This window comes from Peromyscus californicus, unplaced genomic scaffold, assembly GCF_007827085.1.
Source record: "Peromyscus californicus insignis strain IS unplaced genomic scaffold, ASM782708v3 Scaffold_4__1_contigs__length_199733344, whole genome shotgun sequence".
NCBI lineage: Eukaryota > Metazoa > Chordata > Mammalia > Rodentia > Cricetidae > Peromyscus > Peromyscus californicus.
In genome coordinates this window covers 94,031,580-94,058,796 of record NW_026294562.1, presented here as the reverse complement: position 1 = coordinate 94,058,796, position 27,217 = coordinate 94,031,580, and the positions used below count along the sequence as shown (strand labels likewise).

Genomic DNA, 27,217 nt, shown 5'->3' with positions numbered 1-27,217 from the left:
TGATCCAGAAAGCAAGAGCAGGTCCATTACTACTTTCAGGAAAGTTCAAATGTTTCTGTCTTTTCTGGAGAGCATGTGCGAGTGTTTGTGCATGCATGTGTGCATGTGACTATATTTATATTTCACCTTGATTGTGACAGAGCTTCTTTCTTCATATTTGCATTCACAGCGTAGACAGTATGCTTCTACGTCAGGCCCCCGCACAGGCATGGGCTCCACAACATGAAGGCAATCACTGAAAAAACAAGGGTAAAAGACTGCAGAAGCCTGGCTTCATATTTTCCTGTCTCTGATCAAAACTTTTCCTGAAACTCAGAATGATCATTGAGCTTACCCAAAGAAATAATATAAGAAATGAATAATTAATAAAGCAAAGTAAAATAATTTCCTCTCTCAGTATTAGCATTTTGGTAAGATTAAACAGTGTAAGAAGCCAAAAGACAATGGCTGTCTATGTCCAAGTTGCTATTACTAACAGTTTCAGATGCCCTAGAAAATCCCAAACTGTATAAAAAAAAAAAAACTATTTGCCAAAACAAGTCATATTTAGACTTGCCCAGTTACCAAGCAAAACTCCTTTAAATGCTTTAAAGTGACATAAGGCATTATTTAAATACTATCTCTTGTGAATTAATCACATTTTTATTTTCATTTGTGAGAAAAAGCGTGGTGTACACGTATGTGTGTGCAAGTACACATCAGCAGAGGCCAGAGGGGAATATCAAATATCACTCTTCACCTTGTTCCCTGGAGACAAGGTCTCTCCCTGAAACTGCAGCTAGGCTGGCAGCCACAAGCCCCAGTGGTCCCCCTGCCTTTGCTTCCTACATGTGTGACAGGCACACATGGCCATACCTGGCTTTTTTATGTGGGTGCTGGAGATTCCAACTCAGGTCATCATACACAGTAAGCATTCTTACCCACCAGGCCATCTTCCCTATCCCAATTAACATCATCATCATCATCATCATTGTTATATATTATTATTATTTTGGTTTTTCAAGACAAGGTTTTTCTGTGTATCGCTGGCTGTCTTGGAACTCATTCTATAGACCAGGTTGGTCTCAAGCTCTGTCTGCCTCTGCTTCCCAAGTGCTGGGATTAAAGGTATGTGCTCCCAATTAACATTATTTTTAATTGTCACAATATAGCATATGAATGGCTTATTACATTTAATATAAGAGTAAATTATGAAATGCTGAAAGGTGGACCCCTAAAGCTACAGTGAGAAATAATTACATTCTTGGGCCAGCCATGCTGGCACATGTTTTTAATCCCAGCACTTGGGGGGCAGAGACAGGCAGATCCCAGGCCAGCCTAGTCTACAGAGCTAGTTCTAGGACATCCAGGGGCTGGAGAGAGGCTCAGCAGTTAAAAGCACTTCATGTTCTTACAGAAGACCTGGGTTTGGTTCCCAGCAATGCTATCAGGCAGCTCACAACCACCTATTACTCTAGTTTCAGAAGATCTGATGATCTTTGACCTCCAAGGGCACCTGCATGCATGTGGTATACATAAACCCATTTTACAAACATACAAATTAAAAATAAATTTTAAAGTATTTTAAAATGAAAAATGAAGTATACAAAAAATAAGGTAGAGATACCTTATTTTAAAAAAATGCTACCAAAAATATCTTTTCTAGGAATCTGTCATTTTCCAAGAATCTGTCATGAATGATTACTTTCCATTTTGCAACTGTGTATGTGAGGTGTGTGCTCATGCTTGAGCAGTCTGGCCAGCCCTTGCTTCCACTTTGGTGTGTCTTCATTAGTCATCTCTGACAGCCTCGAGAATGCTATGACAGCATCTTATCTTAGCCCAGCCACCCCTCTTGGGGGCACTCGGTGTTCTGAGATGATTCCTTCTTTGACCTACCAAAATGTACCTTTTCATGTTCTGTTGCTCTAAACTATAGCACTAGAAACAAAGCTCAAAATGGTATAAATAATACAAACTTCAGGTATCTACAACAAGTAATTTACTTTGAACAAAAGCTGGACACGGTGGCATACACCTATAATCCCAGCACTTGGAAGGCGGAGGCAGGATGATTGAGAGTTCTGGACAGGCCTGGGTTATATATCGAGACCCTGCTTCAAAAAAGGCAGGAAGGCAGGAAGGAAGGAAGGAAGGCAAAAGGAGAGAGAGAGAGGGAGGGAGGGAGAAGGAAGGGCTGTGCAGGGCTGAAGCAGCAGGAAGGCTAGCCCCAAGATGTGGCTCAGCCACTGTCAGCAACTAGGAAACACCCCCACCTAGTGCTCAAAGGGAGAATCAGCTCTGACAAGACCCCAAAGACAAGCCAGAGCACTACTCTTAGCTTTCCTTGTTTTTAACCAACTATCCCAAGTCAATGAAGAATTAAAGTCAACAACTGGACAAAACAAAAGGCCCAGGGAACAAAAGGTTAAAGTGTATTTAGGGACTCACAGATACCTAGGTCCTCAAGGAGCCATAGCATCCTGGTAGACCATAACTTGCCTGTCTTGCCAAACAAGTTAAAAATTTGCACTGTCAATAGGAACATACATCAGCAAAAGACTTACAAGTAAGAGAAAGTAGAAGAGATGGAAGAAAAATCCTATTAGGTCTTGTTTTCAACTATTTTCTTTTTTTTTAATTTATTTATTTTTATTTCAGGTGCATTGGTGTTTTGCCTGCACATATGCCTGCGTGAGGGTGTTGTATCCCTAGAACCAGAGTTACAGACAGCTGTGAGCTGCCATGTGGGTGCTGGGAACTGAACCCAGGTCCTCTGGAAGAGCAGCTAGTGCTCTTAACCGCTGAGCCATCTCTCCAGCTCCTCAACTATTTATTTTCAAAGCTCCTAATTTTAATTTATGGCCAGGGATGAAGACATGGCCCTGTCTCATCATAGAATAATAAAAAGTTAACAACAACAAAAATTAGTGTTAAACACTTGAAAAGTGAGTTCAGTTGCTACTCCACTAATATACATCACATCTGTTACCGATAAGAAAACAAACTGAGAGCCAGGTGGATCTCTGTGAGTTCGAGGCCAGCCTGGGCTACCAAGTGAGTTCCAGGAAAAGGCGCAAAGCTACACAGAGAAATCCTGTCTTGAAAAATAAAAAAAAGAAAAAAGAAAACAAACTGATTATACACATGTTCAACAGCTTTGGGGAAATTATAGAAGTAACTTAAAGATGTATTTGAGGACTGGGGATACTGTCCAGTGGGGGAATGTTTGCCCAGAACTTACAAGGCCTCGGATATTATCTCCAGTACAAAAAGAATTTGAGCTTCCATGTATCATATAAAGTAACCTGCTGGTACAAAGCCTTTAAAAATATACCCCTTGCCGGGCGGTGGTGGCACACGCCTTTAATCCCAGCACTCGGGAGGCAGAGCCAGGCGGATCTCTGTGAGTTCGAGGCCAGCCTGGGCTACCAAGTGAGTTCCAGGAGAGGCGCAAAGCTACACAGAGAGACCCTGTCTCGAAAAACCAAAAAAAAAAAAATATATATATATACCCCAATCATTAGCCCGGTATGGTGATACATGCCTTTAATCCCAGCACTCAGGAGGCAGAGGCAGGCAGATCTCTATGAGTTTGAGACCAGTTTGGTCTACAAATCAACTTCCAAGACAGCCAGGGCTGTTACACAAAAAAAACCCCTGTCTCCAAAAACAACAACAACAACAAAAACAATAACAACAACCAAAAACCCAAACCCAATCATTTTGTAACATAGAGACCTCTTAAAGTGGAACCCAGACCTTCACAGGATCACAAGAACACACTAAACCTAAATGCGTATTGTGGGAAGAATAAACAATGGCACCAGAGAGACTAAGTGTGCTCAAAGTCAAAGAGAACAAACTTTTTGTTTTTTTGGTTTTTCGAGACAGGGTTTCCCTGTGTACCTTTGGAGTCTGTCCTGAAACTCACTCTGTAGCCCAGGCTGGCCTCGAACTCACAGAGATCCGCCTGGCTCTGCCTCCCGAGTGCTGGGATTAAAGGCGTGCGCCACCACCGCCCGGCAGACAGAGCAGATTTAATCTTGCTTTCAGATCGCTGCTCACTACAGAGCTGTGAACTCAGGCACAGGCCGAAGCACCCCTTATTTGGCACTTCTCCCCATCACTTTCCACTGTGGTGTGACATTGCAGTCCCACTGGGGGAAGGACATCCGTCCTGCTGTATAACCTGGCCACTTCTTGTTTCAGGCACATAAGAGCAATCTGTCATTCTTTAAGGCCCACTGGGATAAACTGAGAAAGCTGCTGGTAGTCAACTAGTCAATCAGGATTCCAGTCATAGGCCTGCCTGGCTGCCTAAGGGCTGAAGGATCACAGTCTCAACATTCTCCGAACCCACTGACACATACCAAAGGAGAAATTCTAACACACATACTTCATTCTCATTCATGCCCCAATCTCTGAAACTTTTAAATATAGTCTCCAATAGTTCACAATATATCATCAAAACTTAAAATCGTAGCCTGGGAAGTAGAGGCAAGACAATCAAGAGCCTGAAGCCAGCCTGCTGACGAAACAAGTGCCAGGCTGATCTGGGCTGCATAGTAAGATCCTGTCTCAAAACAAAAAACAAAAGCAAATTCCAAACCAAAACAACCCCCCACTCCCAGAAAAAAAAATGTATGAATTGTAAAAATTATAAGCCAGGAGCTAGAGAGAGGGCTTGGTAGTTAAGAGTGCTGGCTACTATGCAGAGGACTCCAGTTCGGTTCCCAGCACCCAAGTTGGTCATCTTACAAGAACCTGTAACACTAGCTCCAGGGAATTCAATATCCCCTTATGGTCTCCAAAGACACTCACACATGTATGTATGAACATATACAAAATTTTTTAAAGTGCTTAAAAATTATATATCAGATAAAGGAGGCTCAACTTATCTTTCACTGAGAAGTAAGAGATCCTTGACCAAAGTTTAAGAGGGCACAAGAGACCTTGGTAGTGTAGGCACAATAAACTCAGTCTCATCTCCATATGAAACCTCCCAGCCTAGAGCTTTCTGTTTGGGCTACAGTATTCCTTTAGATTCATATCATGCACTCAGGACTCAAATCTCATTTTTTCCAGATAGAGAATTTAACACTTTTGCTAAAAAAACTAAACGAGACATTGTATGAATATTGAGTTAACTGTAAGAACCACAGAAAGAAATGTGACAGGTGATTTCTTGACCCATAATACTTACCAATCTTTCTGAGATATGTTCTTATTATAAATATGTCCAGGATTCTCTTTATAGGGAGGGCAGATACATTTACACCTCACATCTTCAAAATTCTGTAATGAAAATGAAAGCATCATAACTTGGTCATATTAGCATCAATAATTAAAAAAAATCTGGACACATCCACTTTGCTGAGTATCTTGTCAGGTGTTCTAAAACCATCATAAAGATTTAGTTTTGAGAGACACAAGTTCCTAAAGCCCACAAGCCCTGACCTGTGATTTATTAAACCCACTTTATGAACCCATGACAATCAAGTTGTGTCATCATCTACCTGCCACCAGAAAGACATGTCAGTGACAGATAATGAGGCCTACAAAGAGAAATGCTGGCATGAAAGGACGGGGGAGAATCCAATTCAAAATTATTCATAAGCAAGTCCCAGTTCTAGGCTGGGGGTGGATGCAGCTCAGAGCTAAAGCATGTGCAGCATGCATAAGGCCAGTTCAACCTGCAATGCAACAAAAGTGGGGGAAGCCAGAATTCTTCTAATTTCATTTTCTCTAACTTTTTTTCCTTTGGGGAGAAAGGCACCGAGCATGGCTAAAAAGGCTATGTTGGCTACAGACAGGATGAAGACCCAGAGACACTCAGCCAGTGCCAGGAGGGCAGTGAAAGGGGAAGTAGCTTGAATCTTGCCGAATCTTGCTAACCTCCGTCCCCCCAGGAAACTGGGAGGACAACTCCCAGCAAAACGAGTTTCACCAAGCAGAGGAAGCAGTCATTAAATGCTGGATAGATCCAAGAGATGCTTCCTCAGCAAAGGGCTGTTTATTTGAGATGGCAATGGCTCATTAGTCCCCAGAGAGACCTGTCCACTGCTCCTATGTACAGAGCAATGTCTGGCAGAGCTGTTGACAGCTCCTAAATGTATTCAGCAACCACTGTGCCAGACCCAGTGTTCAATGAGGGCGACTCAGATAAGCAAGAGTGAGATAGACAAATACATGTATTATGCATATCATGATACACTACATAAAATGGTGATGTATGATATCCATGCAGAGGGTGCCAACCATATTTCAAAAGTTGGGAGACTTTCTGCTGTCCCTATTTCTGATAACATCAGAAAGATTGAAAAAAAAAACTGACCAAAACCACCTGCCTTCCTGTAACCTGTCTTTCCCAGCCCTTTATAATATTTAGATATTATAAACCTCTTCTTTTAAAAACGCAGTATCACTCTTTCCCCACCACACAGTGAATTCTTTCTATTTTGCCCCATGATGAGTTAGCTCATTGGGAAGAGAGCATATGTTTTCTTGACTCAGGGCAGCTCTGGGGCACCAGATAACAACATGAGCGGACCAGAACGGTTAAGAAACACCATGGGGAGCCGGGCGGTGGTGGCGCACGCCTTTAATCCCAGCACTCGGGAGGCAGAGCCAGGCGGATCTCTGTGAGTTCGAGGCCAGCCTGGGCTACCAAGTGAGTTCCAGGAAAGGCGCAAAGCTACACAGAGAAACCCTGTCTCGAAAAATTTAAAAAAAAAAAAAAAAAAAAAAAAGAAACACCATGGGGGAAAGGATATAATCTCCCTCTCTTCTAGGCCTGTTCTTCCCTTATCAGAAGAGGGAGGTGTGTGTGTGTGTGTGTGTGTGTGTGTGTGTGTGTGTGTGTGTGTGTGTGTGTTCGTTCCTGGAGGGGGGCTGAGTGAGAGTATCAAGCTGGTGAGATGACTCTGTAGGTCCTCCTGGGGAGGGGTGGTTGCCACAAGAGGCGAGCCCCCACCATGGCAAGGAAATCTGTTCATGGATGAGTTGAGAGGAGCTAGTTCTTAGTAGGGAAGACTTCGGGAAGATGAGGGTTTCTCATCATTTGAGTTGGGGCCTGAGGGCTGGTGAAGGGCGGGAGTGGGCTGCCAGAGTTTAGGGGTGGAAAGTTCAAAGCTCCCAGGGCTGGGAAGCTCGTCAAGTTCCGGGTGTGTGCTGTCGGGGCTGGGAAGGGACGTGTCAGGTGGGAAGGTGGAGGAGTTGCAGACCCGGCTCCGGGGACTTGCCAGGGGCTGAGGTTTAAGAAGCTCTAGGAAGGGCCGGCCCGGGCTGTGAAGCAGGGGATCTGGCTCTCGGATTGGGAGAACCTGGGAGTGGGGAGCTAGTGGGCAGCCCCAGTTTCAGCCAGGCCAGAGGCAGGGGCGGAGCTCCTGTCAGGAGCCGGGCGAGGCGGGACTCACCTTGGCGGCGCCTGTCAGCTGCGCGAACAGCAGCACGGACAGCGCCAGGCAGGACAGGCTGAGCCCGGAGCCCAGCCGCAGCAGGCCTCCGTACCATAGGCTTGCCATCGCGGGAGCCAGCCGCCCCAGCGAGCCCCGAGCCCCGCGCCCGGCTCGGGATCCGGCTCGGGATCCTCCGCCCGCACTTCCGCCTGGGCCTGCGCGTCACCGTCCGCGCCGGGTCAGCTGCGAGAAAGCCTCCGCCCCGGAAACGGTTCCGGGTGCGCCGGGCCTGCCGCGGCCGCTGCCACGGGGCTGCACTACGGTCTGGGGGCTGCCCCGGCCAGGGCTGCCGAGTCCTGCGGCTCCAGGGAGCAGGCCACGCGGGCCGAGTCCTGCAGGCCCGGTGAGCCCCATCCCCGGGAGCTGCCGAGGCCGAGAGGGTGCTGGGCGTGGAGACCTGGCCGGGAGTGGCCGAGCGTCCCGAGCTCCGAAGCCCACCCGGCGGCGGAGGGTCGGAGCTCACTCAGTCCCTGGACTTCGGTACTAACCTGTGCTCTGCGCCTCCTGGATTCAGCTCCCTGCCGGGCTCCCCGGTCGCTGTGGGCTGCCCACGTGGGTGTGGCTTCCACTAGGGGCTGGCCGCCTTGGTGCAGCTTGGGGTTGGAAAGTGGGCCAAGACGGTGGAGCTGGGCTGGCTTAAGTCAGGCTTCCCTAGATATGGACCGCCCCGGCAGCATCCCTCGCCCAGGACTACTGGAGGTGGAAAATCCATCCAGTCGCTACGCTCCTGTGAGGCAATGCCTATTTAAACCCCCTCAGTTCGGGGAGCGCTGACCATACTCTCTGAGTTGTGTTCTTCTGCTGATACTTAGGAGCACCTTGGAGAGGACGCAGTGCCTCTAATTTATATATATATATATATATATATATATATATATATATATATATATATATATATATATATATATATATATATGCAGCATGCTCATCACAACCTTTAGGGATTTACTGGAATGTCATCAGTAAATCCCTTCAATAAGAGGGGACTGAATTCTATGAATTTCAAAATCTATTCCCAAGATACCCATTAAAAAAAAAAAAGGTCCTTTCCTGGTTAGTAAAAATGTTTTAACTACCGGGTAGAATTTTCTCAATATTTTTCTGCAGTATGATTCTTGTTGATGCTAGATGAGCTCCTATGCAAGGTGCTATAGCATTAAAAATATTTAGCTCTTTTTAGTCTTAAATGGCAACAAGCCCAGAGTGAAATCAGCAGGACTGGATGCTGTCACACTGGGGACAGCTCAAGTCCTTCTAAGTGGTGTCCTGCTGATCACAGGACTGTCAGGATGAAATTTGTTGGTGAGACACGGTGGATCTGATTGCTAAAAGCTGATTTAGTAGCCAGTTTGGATCAGCTTGGAGCTGTAGATCTGACATCTAAAAGGAATATGTACTGTGTGTGTGTGTGTGTGTGTGTGTGTGTGTGTGTGTGTGTGTGTGTGTGTGTGTGTGTGTGTGGTTTTTCGAGACAGGGTTTCTCTGTGTAGCTTGGAGCCTGTACTGGAACTCACTCTGTAGCCCAGGCTGGCCTCGAACTCAGAAAGATCCAACTGCCTCTGAGTGCTGGGATAAAGGCGTGCACGACCACCGTCCGGCAGGAATATGTACTCTTGAGATAAAGCATAGGAACCCTCCTGTGTGCCTCCTTCAAAATTCTTTTCAAAGGTTTGAGGGGGTGGCAAAGACTTAGAGGACTACAAGTGTCTCAGGCTGGTGGGTTATTTTGTTCTTCTTTGTCTATGCTGTCTCAAACTTGTGGGCTCAAGTGATCCTTCTCTCTCAGCCTCCTAAATAGCAGACTACAGGCATGAGCCCCCAAGTTAGGACCACCTCGTCTGTTTAGTGAAGAAGCACCAAATACTCTCGGTATGGGCAGAATATTAGAACTACATGTGCCAACTGAGCATTTGAGGTGTGAGTAATCTAAACTGAACTATGTTGTAATCGTATACTGTATTTCAGAGTCAGCATGAGAAAAATGTAAAAAAAATGCCTTTATTTTAAAACACTGATTAAAGTTGGAGCTGGAGAGATGACTCAGCAGTTGTGAGCACCTGCTGCTCTCGCAGAGAACTGAGGTTTCGTTTCCAGCACCTCCATGGCAGCTCACAACCTTCTGTAACTCCAGCTGGAGGGATTGGTTCCTCTTTTCTGTTCTCCAGTGGCTCTTCGTGCTGTGGTGCACATTCATACATTACTGGCAAAACACTCATACACATAAGATAAACATTTTAAATAGTGATTAACATTTAAATATTTTGGATATATTGGATTAAAATAATTATTAATTTTTACTTTAAAAACTCAATATGGCTACTAGGAAATTTTTTGTTCTAGAATGCAGAATGTGGCAGCCATTAATGGAGTGTAATTGACTATAGACTGGAGATTTAGTTTAAGGTAAAAAGAACAGTGATGGGGCAAAGCTGGTACAGGTATAGCTGAGCGCTTGGAAGAAGTGTATCTGCCAAAAATAAATGTACATTTCAGCTAACTTTAATAGAAGTGGAAGGCTCAGCTCCCTTGCTCTGTGCTGCTTATACATGTATGACTCTTTCATGTAGGTCAGGGATCTTTAATGCCAGAAAGCCTTCCTTGAACGTGTACATGTCTGTGATTTTGCAGATCTCTTTCCTAACTTACTTCATTATGGTAAAATTGTGTTTTAATATATGGCTTTGTACTCCCACCCACTACCAAAGTCTTGTGGGCCCTTTGAGCATAGGAACCTTTGTCTTAGTATCCTTGGATCTGGAGACTGAGATCTAAGCATTAATGTGAGGACCAGGGGAAGAGAAAAGAGGAGAGAAGGAAATTCCTTTAGTTGTCACAGGGATAACAGGTACTTACTTGAGTCCTTGTTTGATTTCTTTCTGATGCTGAGAGATGAGTGAGATGTCCAAAGTGCAAATGGCAGAACCTGGGGAACTGAGGTAGATGAGGAAAGACCTCGACCAGGATCACTTTAGAGCCGTTCTGTTTATTCTCATGTGAGCACCCGTCCTCCGCCCTGCCCTTTTCCTGGATTTCCTGTAAGTAGGTTTTCCTACTCTCCTTGTTATTTCTTTTGCCATGCTAGGGATTGAGCCCAGAATCTCACACATGCTAGGCAAATCCTTTTCTACTGAGCTGCCTCTCAAGCCCCCACTCCATTCCCCTTGATTAAGAGGGCCAGGGTACTCTACAAGATCTGAGTTCTTACCTCTTAGTAAAGCCTAAAAAATTCTCTGTGGGCAATGATTAGGAAGACTAGAGGAGCCGGCTCCAGACTTGGAGTCAGAATTAGGAAGCCCAAGTGATGACTTTACCATGTGCCCCTGTCAGCTTGCCCTTATTAGTCTCCTGAAATACGAGGCTTTCTGCACTCCGTGAAACACGTCAAGTGTGCCTTACCATACATGTCATCACTGACTGGTGCCCTTCAGTACCATTAATCACGGGGCCAGAATATCACTTCTGGCGCTGGAGCTGCTGATGCCACTATGGCTGCTAGATTCTTGGGTTCCTAAAATAAGCCAACAGTTGTAACTGGTGCCAGTGCTCTTAACCACTAAGCCATCTCTCTGGTCCCCCAGCCTTTGTCATCTTGAAATCATGATCACATCAGAGGAGCTGTGACTACCTGTTCCCGACCTTCCCAAGAAGACCTCACAGAGTCTAGCCAGACTCCTGTTCCCTCCCTGATGATGTGGTTTTTGGGGGTGGAGTGCTTGGAGAATATAGGTAGTAGAAAGACGACCTGGGTTGGGACGCCAGTGACAGCTTTTGTGAGTTGTCACTATACTGGGACCAGGAATTTCAGATACAGCTGCCCAAAGTCACCCATGCTTCTCTGGGTCCCCACCATAGGCTCACTGGTTGGCCAGCTGGACTTGAGTTTTCTTTGTTCTGCTGGTTGTCCTCTCTGGGGGTCAAGAGGGGTTTCTGAGAGTTTCCCAGGAGAAGTTACACAACATTAGTTTTTATTCATGTAGTGTCACAAGACTTATAATGAAGAGCAGCAGGGTCTGCTCTAGTCCTCTACACTCAATTTCTCATCTCCATATCTCTTTATATTTTTGTCATCTCTGAGATTTAGCCCCATATTTTTGAACAGCATGGTTTTTGTTGTTTGTGGTGCTGGGAGTTGGGTTGAACCTAGGGTCTTGTTCATATTAGTGCAGGGCTCTACCAATCCTCTTTTAGAGATGAGGCCTACTAATAGTCTCGGTTGGCCTTAACTTACTCTGTAGCCCAGATATGCCTTAAATTTGAAATCCTCCTGCCTCAGCCTCTGAGTAGCTGGGATTACAGGTTAGGTACTAGTACTTCATACTTTGTTGGTTTGGGGGAATTATTTCATTATTTTACATTTTTATTTATTATCTATCTATCTGAGATAGGGTTTCTCTGTGTATCCCTGGCTGTCCTGGAACTCTCTCTGTAGACCAGGCTGGCTTCAAACTCAGAGATCCACTTACCTCTGCCTCCCAAGTGCTGGCATGTGCTACCACCGCCTGGCTATTATTTTACTTCATACTATAGCAAGTAAGACACACTTATACTCTCAAACCTTTTTTAAAACATGACTTCTGTGTCCTCTGTCCTAATATACCTATATCATACTATTCAGGTAAATATTTTATTATAAAGGTATATATACCATTCATCATTGATCTAATTAGCACATGATTGCATTTTCTTGGGAATAAAGTTAGCTATAGCCTCTTTCTCCATGAAAGCTAACGTACCTGGCATTCAAGTATTGATAATTTATCCCATAGTCTCAGAACATTCAAACACATGAGACAGTCTGCCCTTTTTCTTCCCAAGTGCTGGGGATTGCTCTCAGGGCTTCATGTGTTCCATTTATGACTTTAACTAGGAAATCTCCCCCAGAATCTCTCATTGTCCTTCATGCTGATGACATTTCTCCATGCCTACTGTACAACTTTTGTTCTGGGATAATTTTACCTTACCTTCCCCGTTTCCCCTTTTTATTTCTCTGTAGAGCTGGTGATCAAACCCAGGGTTTTATCTATGCTAGTCACTTCACCATTGGTTACATCCCCAGCACTAGTCTTTTCCCCATTAAAAAATATCTCTCTCTCTCTCTCTCCCCCCTCCGTGTGTGTGTGTGTGTGTGTGTGTGTGTGTGTGTGTGTGTGTGTGTGTATGTGCGTGAGTGTGCACGCATGTGTGTATGCATAGGTGCACATGCATGCACAGGTTTCCATAAAAACCAGAAAAGTGCATCAGATCTGGACTGGAGTTATAGGCTGTTGTCAACTGAGTGATGTGGGTGCTGAGAACCAAACTCTGGTTCTCTGCAAGAGCTCTTAATTGCTGAACCATCTCTCCAACCTTCTTCAGTCTCCCCTTTTTGAGACAGTCTTCCTATGTTGCTCATGCTGGCTTTGAATTCACGATCCTCCTGCCTCGGCCTCCTAAACCCTGGAATTTGCAACACCACACCTGGCTTTCTAACCCTAGTGTTCTAGTCTTCTATAACACACCACACCCTAAATAAAAAGTCTCTGAGGAAACAGATAAGATTATTTAAATAATTGTATAGGTTTCTGGAGGTAGTTATGACTATTAATTTTGTCATTCATTGTTAAAGAGCCTGGTCTGGTAAAATTTTGACATTTTTCATAATTAGGATAATTTTAAAAGCATAAGAAATTCTTTGAGGTGGAGTGGCAATGCCTCCTGAGCAGCAGAGCATAGTTCTAGAGTGTGAGAGCCACTGTCAGAGTTGAAACACCTTGCTTGCTGGCTTCTTTTTTTTTTTTTTTTTTTTTTTTTTTTTGGTTTTTCGAGACAGGGTTTCTCTGTGTAGCTTTGCGCCTTTCCTGGAACTCACTTGGTAGCCCTAGGCTGGCCTCGAACTCACAGAGATCCGCCTGGCTCTGCCTCCCGAGTGCTGGGATTAAAGGCATGCGCCACCAACGCCCGGCGCTTGCTGGCTTCTTAACCTTATGTTTAAGTATTAAAGATACATACAAAATAAATAAATGTAGAAAAAATGAAAAAGATATGTATCCTTAAAAGATAAGTTTCTATCATCTGTAAAATGTATTTATTTGGAATACCAACTAATGACACAGTAATATAGTAAGATTAATTCAACCCTTTCCCTGCCCAAACCACTCTCATTTGTTATCCAAATAAACACTTCCGTTTCTAGAAGTAACTGTTCTCTCATACACTGCCGATTGGTTCAACATAACAGATTGTTCTTGTACTTTACTTTGGATATTCTCACTTTACACTATGAGTTCAGTCCTTTTTCTACTTGTTTTATAGACACAAAGCCAGGTTCAGTGAGATTCACTAGTTTGTCCAAAGACTTTAAGAGGGAGCTGAAGGAGCAGCAGCAGTTGAGCTGGAACCCACAAAGCCTTGCGTTCAGAAGGCCCTAAAGCAGAAAGCCGATGCAGCCAGGCTGTGCCCTGGCTCCTCCACCTTCCAGGTCGGGACCCTGGCACAGAGACCATCAGACAAGCACACAGAGGGAAAGGTCCCAGTTTATTGATATATCAGTGTCACAAAGAAGCCCAGTACAGCCAGAAACACTGAGCAGATAAAGTGCTAATGCAGAGACCTGGCAACAGAAGGAGGAGGAATCCAGTTCATCTCCTCCATGTCCCCAGCCCGAAAAGGTATTTCTACTACACAAGAGTAAGGGTAGCTAGGTAATCCAATCTATAGATGCTGTGAGCTAAGGAACAGAAAATCAAACTAGTGGGCTGTGTGCAGAGCAAGGAAAAGGGAAAGTCAGAAAATAATCCTTCCTCAAATCAGATAAAGAAATGCCAAAAGTCATGTTTTTCAACTTCTTGGATGTGTCATCTATTTAGGAATGAGACAGGTCTGCGACCACTTTCCAGGAACTCAGAACTATGATGTGGTAGACGCTTTCTTACACCCTTAGAAACACTAAATTTCTGATAGGAAAACTCATTTACCTCCTTACTTTGCTAGCTCCCAAAAGCAGAGCCAGTATACCCTTGTGAACATTGGGGAGACAGAAGCTATAAGAGTAATTAATTTGGCAGCATTTAAAAAGCATTAATGACAGGAGGCAGAGGCAGGTGGATTTATATGAGTTCTAGTCCAGCCTCATCTACATACTGAGTTCCAGGCCAGCCAAGGCTACAAAATGAGATACTGTCTCAAAAAACAAAACAAGCATTAATGAATTTCAAGACTTAGAATTACCTTGAAGCATTTTAGGTGTCTCTATTATGCCTGGGGATTAAAATAATTTGGTTAAAGAATTCAGACAATTTGAATGAGCTGAGTGAACCATGAGACGGAGTCCAGTTAACCCCACTTGTTTCTATTTCCAAATTAAAAAATCACGGACTGATTTTCAGAGACCAGAAGGAACACTGAAGGCCATCTAATCATCCTAGTGCCATACAGCGCTGAACTCAAAAGGGCCAGGATCAATTGCATCTTTCAAGAACCTGAGAATTCCTGGTCTCACTGGGTCCTCAGGAAATCCAAATTAGCAGACACTAGAAGGAGCCTGCAGTATGTTTCCCTTGCAGCCAAGCATCAAGGCTTGGGATAGAACTCTCAAGTAGGTAAACAAGGGGCAACATCTTCAGCTCTGTCCTGTGAGAAGCAGGCTGATCTGATACTGTGATAAACAGAAGTGCTGGAAGGCCTCAGTGGAAGGGGCACTTTCCTCCCACAAGGGGAGCTGCTCATAGACAGGCTGACGGCTGGGACACTAGACAAGATACAAAGTTTGAGAACTGCTATGAGCCAAGGGTAGACTTAGGAATGTCTTGAAGGGATATTCACGGTTGTTTAGTTTTCTGACTTAGTCAAATGCTTCTGTAACTGAACTGAAGGGGAGATTCCGTTATAGGTACCCCTATGCCTGAGATGACACATTAGCAAAAACAAAAAAACAAAAACAACAACCATCCCATGATTTCCCAATCCACTGAGATGGGTTAGGAAATACTGGGCAGTTATAAAGGTTGTTCTGTTTTATTTTGTTTGTCTTTTGAGACTGTGTATCTCTGACTGGTCTGGAACTCACTTTGTAGACCAGGCTGGTCTCATACTCAGAGATCTGCCTGCCTCTGCCTCTGCCTCTACCTCTGCCTCCTTAGTGCTGGGATTAAAGGCATGCAATACACCCAGCTCTTAATGGTTCTTAACACCTTTCCTTGTACTGAGGGTTTCCCAATCTTCAATTCCCTGCCTGGAGGTTTCACTCCCTATTTCAATGCCAGGCAAGTTTTCCAGGTAGGCTTTCCCACTCTTCTGTGGGAAAGTGTACTCAGTCTCCTCCCTTCTATTCTGGCCCCACTTTGGATCTTATTCTTCCTTTCTACCTCTCTTTCCAGATACTTGAATCATTGTGACCTCTAACCAGACAGACAGAAATTCTTATTGGTTCTTAGGGTAATCAGCATTTGATAGTGACAATCAGATTATCTATGGTATGTCTGGAACTAATATTCCTTCCTCTCTGTGGTTTCTTTTTCCTCTTGTTAAGTTCCCTGTTTTTCTTTGTAGCCTGTTGTTTCTCCCCACTCTCATTTTCTTCTGTGGTGTGTCTATGAGAGGGTGTATGTAGGAATTCGTATGAGTGTATGTGAGTGTGCACCTGTGCACACTCACATTGGGTATCCTCTATCCCTCTATCCCTCTCTACCTTGTTCCTTTGAGGCGGGGTCTCTGGAGATAGAGCTCTACCTCTCCCTTTCTCGCTTTCTCGCTTTCTCTCCCTCTCTGGGCGGACCGGCAGCTAGAAAGTCCCATCAGTTATCCTGTCATCAGCCCCCTCAGTTCTGGGGTCACAGGTGTGTGTAGGACTCTGCCCAGCCCTTGGGTACTAGGATCCAAATGGCAGTCTTCATGCTTGTGCAGCACGCATCTTAATCACCAAGCCATCTCTCTTTATCTCTAGTGCTGGCGATTGAACCCAGGACCTCGTGCACATTAGGCAAGCACTCCACCACTAACCCACATCCAGTACCCCTCCCTTTTTTGCACTCTAACCTAGCTGCCTTCCTTGTAAGGCTTGGGAAAAATGAAGCAGCACAAGAGTCTTGGTTTGGATGTCAGGCCAGATTCTGGCTGGCTTCTGCTACTGACTTAATATGTAAATTTAGACAATTCACTTGATTGTCTGTGTGTTTAAGTGAAATGTCTGGACTAGATGATCTCTCTGAGACATCTCTCAGATCAGTTCACATTGGAAAAAATCAATTACTTCATTAGAAGAGATTCTAACTTCAAGACATGTTTATATAACTCTTTGAAACAGCTAAAAAGAGAATCCTATTTACTATATATTTTACTATTAAAAAAGCAAGTTTTATCTGTGGAGAAACATGGCAGCCCCTACACTGGACTAATAAAAGCAAATTCTTGGAATAAGCAGAGAAATAGGCCACAAATGAGACCTGGCAGTGTCCAAAGGGTCTATAAATTAAATATTCAAAGAAGTAAAAAACAATGGCTGTTTAACCATTTAAGCCATTAACTAGACAAGATCTCTAAGCACAGACTATAGTCTAGAAAGGTCTGAGTGGGAAGAAGCCCCTGCAGGATGTACTGGAGGGAAGGACTTGGTCCATAGCAAATTGCTACTGCATTTAGTTCAAACCCAGTTTTCTCAGTCTGTCAACCTGGTGTGTGCACATGCAGACACTCTCCAGGCTGCAATTATGCTTCTGAAGTGCTGAAATGAGAAAGAAACAAAGAATTGAGAGCAAATTCAAAGAAGTTAATCTGAAGGCAAATAAACTGACTTAAAAACTTCTCATGCATACACTTCTAATCCCAGCACTTAGGGGCTGAGGCAGGAAGCTCATGAATTCAAAGCCAGCCTGGGCTATATACAAAAACCCCATCTCAATGCCCCCACTTCCACTTCACACCCCATTCCATGCCTGGGCTACATACTGAAATTTTGTTTCACATGCACATACTCTACCTTAAAAAGCTGTTGATTTCTTCCGCCATTCTGTGTGCTATCGTTTTTTTTTATTATAACATGTAAACTACAGAGTTCTGTGGGACAATGAACTCTGGTCTGGGCAAGGGCAGATTTGGGCTAGGATCCCATGCACTGAGAACCCCCCACTCAAGACAGATGGATTTGACTTCTCTGACTAATTTCAGTACTCACTTGGCTTCATTCAAAGACACTGTCTCCACAAAAGGGATTTCTTCTTTGTCTGTCTTCCCAATAATCAGCCGGTGCTTGTCCAGATTTATGATACACTGAAACAAAGGAGGATCACTGGTCACTTGTCAGTGATGCTACTCTCAGTTCCCTGCCTGTGAGAGGAAGTATCAAAAGAAAAGGAGAGTCGGGCCTACCTTCAGGGATCTAAGAGTCTGGAGACCAAGTGACAAGTTTTTTTCATTATCATCTAATAAAAGCAAAACAGTAAGATTGAGACATTTCCATGCTGGCTTGGATGTCAACCTAATCACCATTAGGTTCATTTGTCCCATCCATCCATCCATCCATCCATCCATCCATCCATCCATCCATCCATCCAACAAACCAGCCAGCTAACTAGCCAATAAATATCTGTTGAACATCTTTTATTGAGTACTTTTTCAGATCATTATAGTTAAAAGAAGGTAAGAGCCAAAATTCAAACCAGTCTTTTTCACTCTAGAGGACAGAGGCCTTCAGCAAAAAATAGGCAGATAGTCTAACATAGAACATATGAGAAGCAGAGGGAGAGTAGGCAATTAGGCATTAATGGCAGAGGAGGAAGAGGATCAGTGCCCTCACCAAATGAAAAGTGCCCTTGGGGACATTTTAATATCTGTCTTCAGGCAGGTAAGATGGCTCGGTGGGCAAGGTGCTTACTGCCAAGTCTGAAGACCTGATTCAATCCTTGGAATCCACATGGTGGAGGGAAAGACCTGACCTCTGACCTCTATACAAGTGTCATGTCACATGAGCATACCTCCTCCCTAAATAAGTAAATGTAGACAAAATCTGTTCCATTGTGGCCGATATGCACAATGGAATTTTTTTTATCCATAAAGAAGAATGAAGCTATATCATTTGTAGGAAAATGAATGCAACTGGAGATAACCACTGGAAATAAGTCAGTCCCCAGAAGACAAATACTTCATGTTTTTTCTCATTTGCTTGTCTTAGGTTTCATATGGACACATAAAATCATATATAAACAGATAACATAAAATAGTAGTGAAGCTGTCTAGGGAAACAAGGGGACTACCTGGATAGTGAAGAGTAAGAAAGGGAAATGGGATATGCTCAAAGTATATTTATATACTTGTGTGAAAATAGCCTTATATAATCAAGTATAATTTTATTATCAAAACATCTAGTTACATGTATTTATTTGGGTGGGAACACCTGTGCCATGGGTCACATGTGGAAGTCAAAGGATAATTTGCAAAAGTCAGTTTTCTCCTTCTACCATGTAGGTTCTGGGGATCAAACTCAGGCTGTCAACCTTGATGACAAGCATCTTAATCCACTGAGCAATTCCACTAGCTCCATTCTATTTCTAAAAATGTATTTACTTAGTGTTTATATGTATGTATGTACACCACATATGTGTACAGGAGCCTGAGGACGTCAGAAGAAGATGCCAGATCCCTTGGAACTGGAGTCACAAGTGGTTGTGAACCATCCTATATAGATGCCCCAACCTGAGGCTTCTGCAAGAGCAGGAAATACTCTAAACCACTGAGTCATCTCTCCAGCCCCCAGTAAATACATATTTAAAAATTAAAAAAAAGTAATGTGCTGGGCTGAGCATGGTGGTACATGCCTTTGTCTCAGCACTAGGGAGGAGGGACAGGAGAATCTCTGAGTTCAAGGCCAGCCTGGTTTGTATAGTGAGCTCTAGGATAGACAGGACTATATAGAGAGATCCTGTCTCAAAAAAAATGTGCTGGGTATGGCGGGCACTGTAATTACAGCACTTGGAAGGGTAAAATTAGCACAAAGGTATACAGCACAAGGAAATATGAACCTTGGATTTTGAAGAAGCCAGTATTACAGGCATGAGACCTCAGGAAGGTTTATGTTAGGTCCATAGATCTAGTCCCCAATTTTAACTCACCAACCACAGCTGCTGGGCAATCCAGACGGAGAGAGCCCACTGTAATCAGTAAGTGCTCAATCTGGCCTACTACTTTGAGATGCCGTGGCAGAGAAAGCTTTTCTCCTTCATGCTTGTGAGATTTAACATGGTCCTTTAGTCTGAAACATAGGAAGATATAATCTCATTGGCAAAGGTTTCTGATTGACAATAGGGATTCACTCGGGACTTCCTGGGCTAGCTAGCCTGTACTTACTTTAACCCTTTTTCCTAAACATGCCAGGGGAATACAAAAGAAACCACGAGACTTGTTTCCTATTTTTAAGAAGATTACATCACTACCTGCATTTGTTAAGAGAGGAGTTTGACACATTCAGAGAATTCTGCTTGCATCCTAACATCCCCATATGTGTGTGAGATAGTTTAATTAATGTGTCTCTTACCCATCTGTGGATAACAGATATCAGAGGACAAATTAATCCTAATTTAGAAAAGGCTTCGTTCAAGGTCCCATTTCCCCCTCCTTTCTATTTCAGTTTATTCCCATCAGATTGTCTTAGGCCATAAGGTTAATAGGGACAGGCATTTATTTGGTAAGTGCATAGATACTATCAGCAGAGAGTATTATGGAGGAAGTTCTCCCTAATTTGACTTGCCTTTGCCGGGAAGGAAAGAAAGGAATAGCACCAAGTGCTCACACAATTACATAAGCTGGTTGGAATAGCTAGCACCCAAGCTATTATGGGTTGGTGGATAAATACTTAATTATGGACTTTCTGTGCCAATACTTCGGCTCTCCTCCATTTCCTCTCTTTTGGTGTTACAGCCTATCCAAAAGAAAACTAATTGCAGTTTTACAGATGGTTATTAATTCTTCCAGAATCATGGCAGTCTGCTGCCTAATTATGCATCAGGACATTATTAGTCTTTCTGGAACAATCAAATTGTACATACCTCATCTCTTTACCACATTTAAAAAAAAATTTAAGATTCATCCCACTTGAGTCTTGGAATCTACTTTACCCCAACCCTTAACAGTAATGTGCAAAATCCACAGCGCCAACTTCAGGGAATCACAGCAGTGATGAGGAGTGAGAACAAGGTAGATGTAGAAGGTACACAATGCCATCATTAAGAACCCAAATGAAGCCCCTGGTGTAAGCCCACTTGAGAATTTGCATGTCTTGGATGAAGTTCAAAACAGGCCACTTGGTCTGTCTCAATAACTGTTTAATTGCAGAGATTTGGTCTGAGGAATGATTTACTGTCTACAGGGAAATATGGAAAACAATACTAGGTTGATTCTATTCATTTTAGGTTAGATACCTCAGGGGCCATCTGGTACTTTAGAAGAAAGAGTAGGAAGAAGGAAAGAAGTAACAGGAAAGGTTGAGTGAAACGGCAGTAAGACAGAATGGCTTTCTCTGACCAGGAGAGGGAGAACCCTGGGTTTTCTCTCTCTCATCCCACAGTCTAGAAGTCTGCTCAAAATGTAGAAAGTGGGAGTTAGCAGAAGGCCCAAGGTGTCCTGGATCTCTTCCGCTGTCTAACAACTGCCGCATTTTCCCTCTATTAAGGAAATGGTTCTGGCCAAGATAAAAACTTTGCATGTTTCTCTGTGCTTCTGTGGGTACATTCAAGCATCTATAACCTTAAACCAGATTCAAACAAGGAGTATAATTACATCTGACGTGCACCCAGCACAAGTGGCTACTTACCCCAATCTGTCCACACAGGCCGAAGAGATGAGATTATACTGACAGCCGGTGTCAACCAAAGCTTTCACATCCTTTCCAGCACACTACGGGAAGGAAAGATACTCTTTAATAGGCTCTAGAGAAGCAAAGAGCAAGCAGCAGCAGTCAAAGGAAAGGCATGGTTTGAGAGCAACCTTCCAACTGGTCGGTCGGTCGGTGCTGTCCCATTGTCCTTCACTGCTAAATCTGTCTTTGATTGGCTCTTTTCCTGCTAACTCTAAGGCTGATAGAGTACCCATAGGGAACTTTGGAGGTTTCATTCTATATACTAAATATTACATACACAATATTCTAAAAAAAAATCATTCTGGGGGTCAAATACAGGGCCTTGAGCATGCTCCATGAGTTTTCTACCACTGAACTACATCTCAGCTCTTTAAAAAGATCACACGTTCTTTTGTAAATCTGACAAAAGCGTTGGTACTTATTGCCATTCAAATGTGCACACATATAAAATATTGTATGCATTTCTAATATATAGAACTTTAAAACCCAATTATTAATTCCATGTGAAGAACCACTGTCTATAAAGTTTTGAGGATAAGGTCTACTATTGAGATTATAAAGGGCACCCAAATCCTACTTTCTAGAAATTTCTGGAAAAGCTGTTCCTTGAACATTACCTGGCAAGACACTAAAATCATGTCATCATCTTCACACTTTTTTAGCCCTTCAGACTTTGCCTGATTGAATTTGTTGGTCTTGGAGGCCCAAGGGACTCGACTGCTCCGGAGCTTGGACAGGTTGGTTTCCATGAGGCGCCTCTGCAGAATGTTATGAGGTTGCTTGAGGGATAGAAAGCAGAGGCTTCTTAATGCCAGGCCACTCCCTCCTCTCCCAACACCCCCACCCCGGCTCCACAGAAGTAATGAAGGAACCTCATGTAACAGCTCCAACTTTGCCTCATACTCTTCCCCCGGGTGAGGATGTCACTGGTACTATCAGCACAAGTATTATAAATCAACATGTAATAGACTACTCTGGAGTGTGCTTCTTAGTTTTTTGTCAACCTGACATAAGCTCATATTATCTGAGAAGATGGCCTCTCAGTTGAGAAAATGCCCCCATCAAGTTGGCCATAGGAAAGCCTGTGGTGCGTTTTCTTGACTGACAATTGATGTGGAAGGGCCCGGCCCACTGCAGGTAGTGCTATGCCTGGGAAGGTGATCCTGGAGTGTATAAAAAAGCAGGCTGGGGGTGGTGGAGGCACATGTCTTTAATCCCAGCACTCGGGAGGCAGAGCCAGGCGGATCTCTGTGAGTTTGAGGACAGCTTGGTCTACAGAGCGAGATCCAGGACAGGCTCCAAAGCTACACAGAGAAACCCTGTCTTGGAAAAAGAAAGAAAGAAAGAAAGAAAGAGAAAGAAAGAAAGAAAGAAAGAAAGAAAGAAAGAAAGAAAGAAAGAAAGAAAGAAAGAAGAAAGAAAGAAAAAAAGAAAAAAAGAAAGAAAAAAAGAAAGAAAAAAAGAAAGAAAGCAGGCTGAACAAGCCATCCAGAACAAGCTATGAGGAGTAGGTCTTTAAGCAGAATTCACCCATGGCCTGTGCTTCAGTTCCTGCCTCCAGGAGGTGTGTTCTTGTGGGAGGAAGTATATCATGAGGGGAGGCTTTAAGGATTTCAAAGCCCTGCTATATCCCCACTGTGTCCTCTCTGCTTCCTGTTTGTGGTTCAAGATGTGAACTGTCAGCTCTCAACTTCCATCTCTAGTCACCATGCCTGTCTGTCACCACACTTTCCCACTGTGATGGTGATGGACTCTATCCCTCTGGAACCCTAAGTTCAAATAAACCCTTCCTTCAATAAATTGCCTTGGCCATGGTGATTTATCACAGTAATAGAGAAGTAACTAGTACATGGAGATAGGACCACTGTGCTTAAGAGAACTGAAGAGCCCTGGTGATGTGGACTTATGCCTTCCTCCCTTTACAAGGGCAGGTCAGGAGAAAGAAGGTTTATTCTACAATAAATGATCTCTGTTTTCCTGAACAACTGTAAGTCAGCTTACAGAAAGGGCATGTCATTGTCATAGGTACTTAGAAGCTCCGCTAATTGCTATGTTAAATGTCACACCTATATAGTCTTACTTTTCAAATCTATTTTGCAGGTGCCTTGTGGACCTGGCTCTTCTGAAGGTAGCATTACCAGCTTGGCTGATAGACTAGGAAGACAGTAATTCATGGCTGAGTAAACTTAACATGGACATTTTGGAACCAGGCAAACCCTACAGGAATCATCCTCACTGACAACCTGTACACTTGAAAATACTGGGCCTATCATGTTATTCACTTATCTACTTTTCTTCTCTTATTCCTCCTCCTCTTTCCTGTCTTCTGTCCCTCAACATCCTCCTTCCACAGTATTGAGGATTTAACTTAGGGTATGCTAGTATTTGCATACTAGTCAAACACTCTACAACTAAGTGTAGTGAACAGGAAAGTGGGGACTTAAAACAGACAGACACTGACCAAGAAGAGAATTTAACAGACTTTATATATGTATCAGGAACCAAATGTTAGGAAACAGAATGGCAGATCTGAGTTTTGCTAGAACTTGGTAGAGTTTCTAGATAATGTTCCTCTATTCCTGCTCAAAGTGGCTTCCAGACCACCATTTAGAACACTTCTCTCTCTCTCTGTCTCTCTCTGTCTCTGTCTCTCTGTCTCTCTGTCTCTCTGTCTCTCTGTCTCTCTGTCTCTCTGTCTCTCTCTCTCTCTCTCTCTCTCTCTCTCTCTCTCTCTCTCTCTCTCTCTTTTTTAGGTTAAGTCATTTGACCTGAGAAATTTTCTATGCACATGTATCTTGTGCCCACTTTACAATAACGTTTCAAAACTCTCAAATGATAGCACTTAGTCCCAAGATTCTAACCTACCACATTCTCCCTCTGATTCAAAGAGTAAGAAGTTACTCTTAGAAGTCTAGAACCAGAAGTTCCTGGGGAAGGAGAGCAGGGGAAAGTCTTTATTATAAGCTATCTTACAGATTTCAAAGGAAGAAGGGAGTCAGAGCTGTGACTTGCTGTCACTCTAGTAAGGAGAAGAAACAGATTCCCAAATCCACTGGTCCTTGGCAAAACAGGATATAGATTAACATCCCCGAGGAAAGGAGAGGCAGAGCACTGATGAAGGCAGTTTTGCACGTTTCTTAGCATGGTAAGGGCAGCTAGGGAAAGGGCTGGCTCCAGCGGATTTTGTGATGTAACACTGACAGAACGCTGTTCCTCAGCAGAAAGCAATTCCTCACTTTAATCTCGGTCAGTAAGAAGATGGATCCCAGCTTGAGCCACACTAAAGCAGAGTGGGGGTTTCTGCCAAGTCCCACTTAGCAGGACCTACCCAGACAAACTGAATTTGCAGATGGGACTTTAAGGGCCAGCTAATCAAAGCCTCATCAAAAGCTTCTTCCTTCTACGCTGTCTTGCCGAACACAACGAACCATGTGGCAAGGTATAGATTTATAGAAATGGATTAATTTAAGCTGTAAGAACAGTTAGCAAGAAGCCTGCCACGGCCATACAGTTTGTAACAAAAAAAAAAAAAAAAAAAAGGCGGGACAAGGAGGAGAATAAAGCTGGGAAGTGGAAGGCTGAGTCAGAGAGACACTGCCAGCCGCCATGATGAGAAACAGCATGTGAAGATGCCGGTAAGTCACGAGCCATGTGGCAAGGTATAGATTAATGGAAATGGATTAATTTAAGCTGTAAGAACAGTTAGCAAGAAGCCTGCCATGGCCATACAGTTTGTAAGCAATATAAGTCTCTGTGTTTACTTGGTCGGGTCTGAGCGGCTGTGGGACGGGCGGGTGAGAGAGATTTGCCCGGACTGTGGGCCAGGCAGGAAAACTTAAGCTACAAATGGCGTCCAACGTGGTGGCAAGAGTTTCCACCTAAAACCTGAGAAAAAAGATTCTAAAATGGAGCTAAAAACAGTTCCTAATTGTCTCTCTCAAATGAGCGGCAGCTGCCGGTTTGAGCTACTTGTGGGTTCCTAGCTCGATCTGCTGTATGGCGGGAATGAGGCCTCTGCAAGTGGCACATTAAGCTGCATGGTGGATTTAGACTTTGCTAGTACAAAACAAAAAAAGAGGTTTCTGGGCTACACGCTGCTTGGATAAAAGCATAGACCCACGATAGCTCCCAGAGCTGGTGGAAAATGTACTACTGCCATGTTGGGAAGCTGAGGTGGGCGGAGTCAGCAGCCACAGCTGTTGCAGTTTAAAGCAATAGATTTACAATAAGACAGATTCAGATGTAATAGTTTACAATGTGTGTAAAATATACGTAGGTTTGAAAGAGACAAAAAAAGGTGATATATACAGTTATATAAACAAATACATAGTTTTAAAAAATAAAGTCTTTAAAGATACAGTAAAATTAATATAAAAAATAAGCCATGTGAAGATGAATATTACACAGAGAATCTGGATTGTGTTGTCTTTGAGATTTTTAACTGCAGAAAAATATTTGATTGTAAAAGCTGTTGAGTTATGCCAAAATGTATATTTTAAAGGTACCTTGACTTCAAAATTTGGATATAAGGATATGTTGCTTTGGAAAAGAGTCTCTGCTTTTTTTCCCACAGAAAGCCAAAGGCTATGGATTTGTTCCAGATTAAGATACATCAGGTTTGACCAGCCAAGACCCCCTGAAAGGTCTCTGATGACACCATGGCCCAGATGATCCAACATCCAGAATGGTTTGAAGGCAACTGGCTCAGACAATACAGCCTCATGGACTATTCCATAATCCTAAAATTTTCTTTGCATCCCCATAAGATACAGCGCCCCCCTCCAGCAGGAAGTAGTAAGAGAAGCTACGCCCAAATTCCCAAATTATATGTAATTTTACTTTGTTAAGGTTAAAACCTTCCTTTTTGAAAAAAAAAGGGGGGGGGGAGTGCTGTGGGATGTTCTGTATGGCAAATGTGTTGCTAATTAGTCAATAAATAAAACACTGATTGGCCATTGGCTAGGCAGGAAGTGTAGGCGGGACAAGGAGGAGAATAAAGCTGGGAAGTGGAAGGCTGAGTCAGAGAGACACTGCCAGCCGCCATGATGACAAGCAGCATGTGAAGATGCCGGTAAGCCACGAGCCATGTGGCAAGGTATAGATTAATGGAAATGGATTAATTTAAGCTGTAAGAACAGTTAGCAAGAAGCCTGCCACGGCCATACAGTTTGTGAGCAATATAAGTCTCTGTGTTTACTTGGTCGGGTCTGAGCTGCTGTGGGACTGGCGGGGTGAGGGAGATTTGTCCTGACCGTGGGCCAGGCAGGAAAATTCAAGCTATACAACAGTGTCTGCTTCTTCTTAATCTTGCACAGAAACCTAATCATTAACATTCTGAATTCATTCTTAGTACAGCCATCCTTCTGTATTTTCCTCTCTTTCTCCTGGAGTCTTCCTCTGTAAGCTAAAGAACATCCTCAACATTCCTAGATCCTGGGAAGAAGACATCCTCACAAAACTCAAAAACATACAGCGAATACTTATTGCTTTTCTTTTGGTTTTTCGAGACAGTGTTTCTCTGTGTAGTCTTGGCTGTCTTGGATCTCATTCTGTAGACCAAGCTAGCCTCGAATTCAGAGATCTGCCTTCCTCTGCCTGCCAATTGCTGGGATTAAAGGCGTGCGCCACCAACGCCTGGCTCTATCAGTTGTTTTTTTAAGTCAAATATAATATGGCTCATAAATCTGATTTCAGTTCTTAATTTAATATAGAAATCCCAATACAATGAAATGATAAAATAAGGGGGCCAGACATAAGAAATATGACTAATTTCCACAGCAGATTTGTAGCAGCCAGCTAACCCATACTAAACTTAGATATTTGATCATTTTATTATGTCTACATAATTTTTTACAATTTATTTATTTTTATTTCATGTGCATTTGTGTTTTGCCTGCATGTATGTCTGTATGAAGGTATCAGATCCCCAGAAACTGAAGTCACAGGCAGTTATAAG

General features: G+C 43.5%; 2 protein-coding genes and 1 long non-coding RNA gene across 4 annotated transcripts in view; 1 reads left to right on the top strand and 2 right to left on the bottom strand.

Moving 5' to 3' along the window:
* Tmem9b (TMEM9 domain family member B) overlaps positions 1-8,028 on the bottom strand; it is a 17,596-nt gene extending 9,568 nt beyond the window's left edge. Inside the window, exons 1-3 of one of the 2 annotated variants that reach the window (XM_052760643.1) lie at positions 7,928-8,028; positions 5,186-5,277; positions 127-235 (exon numbers count right to left, since the gene is read on the bottom strand). In XM_052760643.1, the coding sequence (XP_052616603.1) occupies positions 127-210 (84 nt within the window). In that variant the 5' untranslated portion in view covers positions 211-235; positions 5,186-5,277; positions 7,928-8,028. Of the gene's footprint in view, positions 1-126; positions 236-5,185; positions 5,278-7,397; positions 7,597-7,927 lie in introns of those variants that run through there. The other variant, XM_052760642.1, reaches the window with a different exon arrangement.
* On the top strand, positions 7,627-27,093 carry LOC128124418 (uncharacterized). The gene is made up of 3 exons (XR_008222843.1): positions 7,627-7,782; positions 21,924-21,998; positions 23,362-27,093. It is a non-coding gene; the product is annotated as an uncharacterized LOC128124418 (long non-coding RNA).
* The window catches only part of Nrip3 (nuclear receptor interacting protein 3), a 27,028-nt gene continuing 13,744 nt past the window's right edge, over positions 13,934-27,217 (bottom strand). Inside the window, exons 2-7 of the mRNA XM_052760641.1 lie at positions 21,879-22,040; positions 21,217-21,299; positions 19,520-19,659; positions 17,781-17,833; positions 17,587-17,681; positions 13,934-17,136 (exon numbers count right to left, since the gene is read on the bottom strand). Of these exons, the coding sequence (XP_052616601.1) occupies positions 17,121-17,136; positions 17,587-17,681; positions 17,781-17,833; positions 19,520-19,659; positions 21,217-21,299; positions 21,879-22,040 (549 nt within the window). The 3' untranslated portion in view covers positions 13,934-17,120. The remainder of the gene's footprint in view (positions 17,137-17,586; positions 17,682-17,780; positions 17,834-19,519; positions 19,660-21,216; positions 21,300-21,878; positions 22,041-27,217) is intronic.